This window comes from Gossypium arboreum, chromosome 12 (genome assembly GCF_025698485.1).
Source record: "Gossypium arboreum isolate Shixiya-1 chromosome 12, ASM2569848v2, whole genome shotgun sequence".
In the NCBI taxonomy this organism is placed as follows: domain Eukaryota; kingdom Viridiplantae; phylum Streptophyta; class Magnoliopsida; order Malvales; family Malvaceae; genus Gossypium; species Gossypium arboreum.
In genome coordinates, this window is record NC_069081.1 from 103861541 (window position 1) to 103869085 (window position 7545).

Sequence of the window (7545 nt, forward strand, 5' to 3'; positions counted from 1 at the left end):
GTTGGGATTGAGAAGAAAAATGGCAGCAGCATCGTCATCAGCAAGGACTACTGTGACAAATGCAAAATTTGAAGTAGAGAAATTTGACGGTACCAATAATTTTGGTATGTGGCAATATGAGATCCTAGATGTCTTATGTCAGCAAGAGCTAGATATAGCCCTTGAAGAAAAACCTGACAAGATGGATAACAAGGAGTGGGCCAAGATCAATAGATAGGCGTGTAGTACAGTCCGCCTATGTTTGGCCAAAGAGCAGAAGTACTTTGTCATGAGGGAGACATCAGCGAAGAAGCTATGGGATACACTGGAAGAAAAGTTTCTAACGAAAAGTCTTGAAAATAGGCTTTATATGAAAAAGAAACTTTATTGATTCACGTATGCACCCGGTATGTCGATGAATGACCATGTAAACTTATTCAATAAAATTTTAGCAGACTTGCTAAATTTGGATGAGAAATTTGAAGATGAAGACAAGTCATTATTGTTGATGAATTCCCTTCCTGATGAATATAATCATCTTACCACCACATTGCTTCATGAGAAGGACACGATCACATTTGATGCAGTCTGTAGTGCGTTGTATAGATCTGAGACTCGAAAGAAAGATAAAAGAGATCACAGAGATGCAAGCTGCAAGTCTTAACAAGAAGAGATCGTTCACACAACAAATCTGGTAGAAGGGGAAAGTCCAAAGGGAGACCCGCCAAAGATGAATGTGCCTTTTGCCGTGAAAAAGGGCATTGGAAAAAGAATTGTCCTAAGCTACAAAAGGGCAAGGCTATTTCTAATGCATGTGTAGCGGAGTATGATGAGGAGTCAGACTTTAGCTTGGTTGGCATGGTAATGGCATGTCAAACGGATGAGTGGATTTTGGATTCAGGATGTACTTACCATATGTGTCCTAATAAGGTCTGGTTTTCTAGTATTAAAGAGCTAGAAGGTGGAATTGTTCTTATGGGCAATGATAGTGCATGTAAGACAATGGGAGTAGGTACAGTCCAATTGAAGAATCACGACGGCTCAATCTAAATCTTGACAGATGTTCGCTACGTACCTAGCCTGAAGAAAAATATCATCTCATTAGGGGCCCTAGAATCTAAAGGGCTCACAATCACTTTGAGAGATGGATTACTAAAAGTAGTAGCTGGGCAATTGAAGGTGATGAAAGGCACAAGAAGAAATAACTTGTACTTTTTAAATGGAAGTACAGTTATTGGATCAACATCAACAGTTTCTACAAAAGATGTAGATTCAAAGGCTACCAGATTATGGCATATGCGATTGGGACATACTGGTGAAAAAGCTTTGCAGACATTGGCAAAGCAAGGCTTGTTGAAAGGTGCAAATTCTTGCAAAATGGAATTCTGTGAACATTGTGTTCGGGCAAGCGAAGAGGGTAAAATTTGGTCCAAAGAATTCACAATGAAAAGGAATTCGGACTACGTTCACGATGATGTGTGGGGACCTACCAAAGTGGCTTCTTTGGGAGGTATGCACTATTTTGTTACTTTTGTTGATGATTATTCAAGAAAAGTATGGGTGTATCTAATGAAAAGAAAAAGTGAAGTTTTGGATGCATTTCTGAAATGGAAGAAGATGGTGGAGACTCAGACTGGTCGAAAGGTCAAACGACTTCGATCAGATAATGGTACTGAGTATAAAAATGAACCATTTCTACAAGTATGCCAAGATGAGGGCATTGTGCGACACTTCACTGTTCGGGATACACCACAGCAGAATAGGGTGGCAGAACGCATGAATCGAACTATACTGGAGAAAGTTCGATGTATGTTGTCCAATGCTAGATTGGGCAAGGAATTTTGGGCTGAGGCAATTACATATGCGTGCCATCTAATTAACCGTTTGCCATCAGCTGCAATAAATGGAAAAACTCCTATGGAGATGTGGACTGGTAAATCTGCTACTGATTATGATTCTTTACATGTATTTGGTTCCACTGCATATTATCATGTAAAAGGATCTAAGTTAGACCCAAGAGTAAAGAAAGCATTATTCTTGGGTATAACTGATGGAGTAAAAGGATACCGTCTTTAGTGTCCTGATACAAGGAAGATTGTTTTCAGTAGAGATGTGACTTTTGATGAATCAACCATGTTGAAGTACAAGGATTCACAAAAGGATGACAAAACCAGTAGTACTTTGCAGCAGGTGGAGCTTGAAAAGGTTAACGATGATCCAGCTAATATCGGAGGGACAAATGATGAAGAGGTTCCTACCCAAGAACCTCTACAGCAACAAGATTCAATTGCATATAGGAGGCCAAGAAGAGAGATTCGTAAGCCTGCTCGCTTTGATGATATAGTGGCCTATGCACTTCCAATTGCAGATGATGATGTTCCTTCTACTTACACAGAAGCAATAAGTAACCCTGATGGTGAAAGTGGAAGCAAGCAATGAATGAAGAAATGCAGTCTCTTCATAAAAATAGGACATGGGAGTTGGTGACACTGTCCAAGGGAAAGAAGGCAATTGGATACAAATGGGTATATGCAAAGAAGGAAGGATTTTCTGGTAAAAATGAAATTTGATACAAGGCTAGATTTGTAGCAAAGGGTTACGCTCAGAAAGAAGGAATAGACTACAATGAAGTGTTTTCTCCAGTTGTGAAGCATTCGTCTATTCGGATTTTGCTAGCCTTGGTTGCATAATATGATCTTGAACTAGTTCGACTTGATGTAAAGACCGCTTTTTACGGTGATTTGGAAGAGGAAATCTATATGACTCACCGGATGGATTCAAGGTTGCTTGGAAAAGAAAATTGGGTTTGCAAACCGACAAAGTCGCTTTATGGATTGAAGCAATCTCCGAGGCAGTGGTACAAGCGATTTGATCAGTTCATGAAAGGGCAAAGGTACACAAGAAGTAAATTTGATCATTGCGTGTATTTTCAGAAGCTACAAGAAGGAACTTTCATATACTTGCTCTTATATATTGATGATATGCTAATAGCATCTAAGAGCAAAGTTGAGATTGAAAGATTGAAGACTCAACTCAATCTCGAGTTTGAAATGAAAGATCTAGGAGAAGCTAAAAGGATTCTCGGCATGGAAATATGGAGAGATAGAGCTCATGATAGAGTTAGCTTGACTCAGAAGCAGTATTTGAAAAAGGTACTACAGCAGTTTGGCATGAACGAGCATACAAAACCTGTAAGTACCCCGTTGGCTTCTCATTTCAAGCTTTCTGCACAACTATCTCCTTCGACGAATACGGAACGAGAATACATGCTGCAAGTTCCGTATTCTAATGCAATGGTAGCTTGATGTATGCAATGGTGTGTACAAGACCCGACATTTCACAGTGCGATTAGTATAGTGAGCGGTATATGCATAATCACGAAAAGGACATTGGCAAGGTGTGAAATGGATTCTACGGTATATTCGAAGACCGTAGATGTTGGATTCTTGTTCAAACAGGATAATACACTTGGTAAAGGTGTTATTGGTACGTTGATTCGACTATGCGGTGATTTGGACAAGCGAAAATCAACCACCGGTTATGTGTTTACACTTGCTGGAGGACCAATAAGTTGGAAGTCTACATTACAGTCTACAGTTGCATTGTCAACCACAGAAGCCGAGTACATGGCTGTAACAGAGGCTGTAAAGGAGGCTATTTGGTTACAAGGTATGGCTAAAACCTTGGGGTTGGTTCAGGAGCATATTAACGTGTATTGTGATAGTCAAAGTGCTATTCATTTAGCAAAGAATCAAGTCTATCATGCATGTACAAAGCATATCGACGTACGATTCCATTTTGTACGGAAAATTATTGAAGAGGGGAAAATTTGTCTTCAAAAGATCAAGACTGCAGATAATCCCGCAGATATGAAGACCAAGGTGGTAACAGCAACTAAGTTCGAACATTGTTTGAACTTGATCAATATCCTGCAAGTTTAACAGTTGAAGAAGGCACTATCAAGTATTGTTGTCAAAGGCAGAAAGAATTGTGTGAAGATAAGATTATCCTAATCAAATCTTCAAGGTGGAGATTATTAGAATATACCCCATACCTTGCCCATACTTTTCCCATACCTACCCATACCTTGGAAAGGTCAAAGTTATGGGCACCAAATATTTATTTAGTGTTGGGCATAGGATAATAGCAATTTTTGGTCCCTAAGTGAATAGGGACTTTGCAAGGTGACCCTTGAACCTCAACTATAAATAGGCCAACCATTGCTCATTCTCATCATCCCACATTTGCCATTCTCTACTTAAGGCATTATTCTCTCTCCCTATTTGTAAAGTTTCACTTGTATTTTGGAGTGAAATATATTTGGTAGTGCCCGAGGACGTAAGCAAGATTTGCTGAACCTCGTTAAAATTCTGGTGTTCTTTACTATTTATTGTTCATATTTTGTGAGTGTGATTGTAGTGATTTATTGTGCTATTAAATTACGATAGAGGGATATTCTGGCTAGGAAAGACTTGGTACTTAAGTGATCCTCGTGATCCACCTCTCTTTCCTGGGAATTGAACTTAGTGTGATTTTTTAGTACAATAATTTTACTCTTTCACACGCTTCCGCACAACACCGTACAACTTTTTTTTTTTTTTGCCTTTTAACAGCCAAGGCAAGGGAGCATCAGTTTTGCTGAATATTGAATGGTCTTTTCTCTAGTGTTATCTTCTTCAGTTCTCTTTGTTTTCTCTATCTTTGGATCAACATTGTATCAGTATTCAGGAATTGAGACTTAAATCTTCATTCTCTATGTTGGTTTATTTTTTATTTTGTTTTTTTTATTAATGAACTTTACCCTATAGAAAGAAATGGTTTATAATTATAAGTTAGAAGGGAAAAAAAAGGCAATGCATTAAAATTATTACTCATAATCACACCTTTTAAAATAAAACTTTCTAAACATGACAAAGAAACAACTACAAATACTATTAGATTGCTAGTAGTATTTGTAATTTTTTGTACTTTGAATTTTGATCCTTATTGTTGTAACATGGATATCGCATATCAAGGAAGAAGATGATGTTTTATAAGTCATGTGTCAACTTCAGGCCTTCTTTTTCAAAGCCGACGTTAGTCCGTTGGCAATGGTTTTGGAAGCGTTGGGGGATTCCGAAAGCAGCCCTCGCAGTATGGCTAGGAACCCAAATCCTATAAAAGGGGAGTACATCGATGCCAATTTACCTGCTGATGGCTTGTCGGATCCCAGCATGTCTCCCACCATAGCTGTCTGAAATTTACCATAGAGTTTAACTAAGTGTTAGAATTGAAATGTTTGTAAAAGTTAATTGCATTTTATATATAGTTAACGACGACTTAAGAAAAATAGAAAGATATTCAAAACTATATATCATCGAAGAATTGACTTGAAATCAAAGCTTGGTTAACACTAACTCATCGGTTCGAACACTCAACATTCCGATCCTCTTCAACAATATATATAACATCAATTAGCTGCAAACCAATGTTTACACATATATATACAATCATTAAAATTAACATTTACATCTAAATTGTTCGTGTAAGCCTGTCGTCAGAGCAGACCGAAACCCCATTTTTTATAAAGGTTTTCTTTAAAGTAGTTTTATTATTAAAAATAAGGTTAGTATTTGGCACGATGTCAATATAATTTTTTTTTATTTCACAAGTGATTTTAAAAAATTATTATTCAGCCTTTCTAATAATTTACTATATCTTTATAAAATACTTGTCAACCCCAAGATTCTATTTGTAAAGTCTAAATATAAAATAAATTATTTTTTATTAATATTTATAAAATTTATATTTTATTCTTAAAATAATAACTCAAACCGGTTATGGACAGTTTGGAGTAGAAATGACTACAAAGCAACTCTTTGCTCACTCCGACTAAAATTTTTTTATCTCTTACTTTGATTTCACCCAAGAGCTGATTTATTAGGGTTAATATATACAAATGTACATGAACTTGACAATTTATATCTATTTGATATTTTTTTTTATTTAACTGGTACATGAACTTGAAAACTATAAGTCAATTTGGCATTTTTTAAAATACTCAAATGTGACACTGACAACTAATAGCATGATGACACAGGTAACCTCACATGTTTACACCTAACAAAAAATTTAAATTTTATTTTAAAATTACCACATGTCACCATGCTATTGGTCGTCAACACCACATCAGCTTTTTAAAAGATATTAGTCATGTACTTAAAAAAACACCAAATTGACTTATGACTTTTAAGTTTAGATATACCAGTCTCTAAAAAAAATTTTAAATATTAAATAAATACAAATTGTCAAATTCAAATACCTATATATATATCATCCCATTTTATTAAGACTTTTTAATTGTGATCCCAACCTGACGTTGAAATAGTTTCCATACCCTGCCACGATTGATCTCAAAATTTTAAATATTGATTTATTTTTGTAATATTAAAATTAATAAAAATATAAAATTAAAATATATGTTATAAATTCTTATAAAATTAATATTTTTATAAAAAATAAAAATATGAGTATATTTGTAAACATATCGGGATAAGCAGATTAGACCTAAACCCCACCTTAAAAATTTTAATTGAAAAATTGATTTGTCTTATCTCGAAACTTAATTTTTTTTTAAAAAGAAAACATAAGAATCGGGATGGATTGAAACCCATTGGATTCGAGAGCAGAGGTGTTAGAACAGTAGTTTAAGACAAGAGATGAAAAGTAATAATATTTGAATTGGAGTATTAAGTGTTTATTACTTCAAGTATGACCTGAGTTCGAATCGTACTAGTCGTATTGCTGTTAGAATTTTTTTCTCTTCTTATAATTCACCAAAAAAGAAAAAATAGTAATATTTAATGCAAGGAAGAAAAGTAAAGATTTAATTTACCGTGGAGGTAACAAGAGCAGAACCGAAGATGAGGCAGGTGGTGTTGAACCAAGGCTTGGAGGTCAACAAGCCATAAGTGTTAAGTATAGCGAGCGGCAATACTAAAACAAGCTCCAATTTCATAAGTGCCATGAAAAAATGAGGCTCGTCCAACAGCAAATAATCTTGGTATGTTGTCGTATACCATGTATATACACGACCCAGCACATCGGGGAAAAGGGCTTTAGGCAAAAGTACCTGGGAGTCCAAGCACGCTGGCACCACCGACATGGACACGAATGTTAGCAATAGAATCCCATCCACCACTTTGCCTAAAACTCCCATCTCTTCTTTTTCTTTTTCAGTTATGGTGGTCCACTTTTTCTACTGCGAACTTAAGAATTGATTGCCTGTATATATATTCGATCATTTGATGGGGTGGTAGGTGAATACTGAAGAAAGAGCAGCCATGTTTGACTAAAGGAATAAAAAATTACTAGTCTTGAAACTTGGGCGAATTTCTTTCTTTTTTCCTTATTCGCCGGCGCCTTTGCAATTAAAATACGACATAAAATTGTGTTTTGTAGCAAAATCAGTCAATTTTGGTTTCTTGGTCTTTGCAGCGAAAATAATATTGGATATTTGTGTATAATGACGAAATTAATATTAAATAATAAGCTTGTTTTTTACTAGATAATAATCATATTGTTGAT

At 35.7% G+C, this 7545-nt stretch overlaps 1 protein-coding gene across 1 annotated transcript; it reads right to left on the bottom strand.

Moving 5' to 3' along the window:
• Nucleotides 1-4811: 4811 nt before the first annotated feature.
• Nucleotides 4812-7248, bottom strand: LOC108476951 (uncharacterized). Its single transcript, XM_017779338.2, has 2 exons — nt 6854-7248; nt 4812-5212 (listed from the first exon to the last, which is right to left on the bottom strand). The coding sequence occupies exons 1-2, from the start codon at nt 7175-7177 to the stop codon at nt 5030-5032; spliced, it is 507 nt and encodes a 168-aa protein (XP_017634827.1). The 5' UTR covers nt 7178-7248; the 3' UTR covers nt 4812-5029.
• Between the last annotated feature and the right edge of the window lie 297 nt (nt 7249-7545).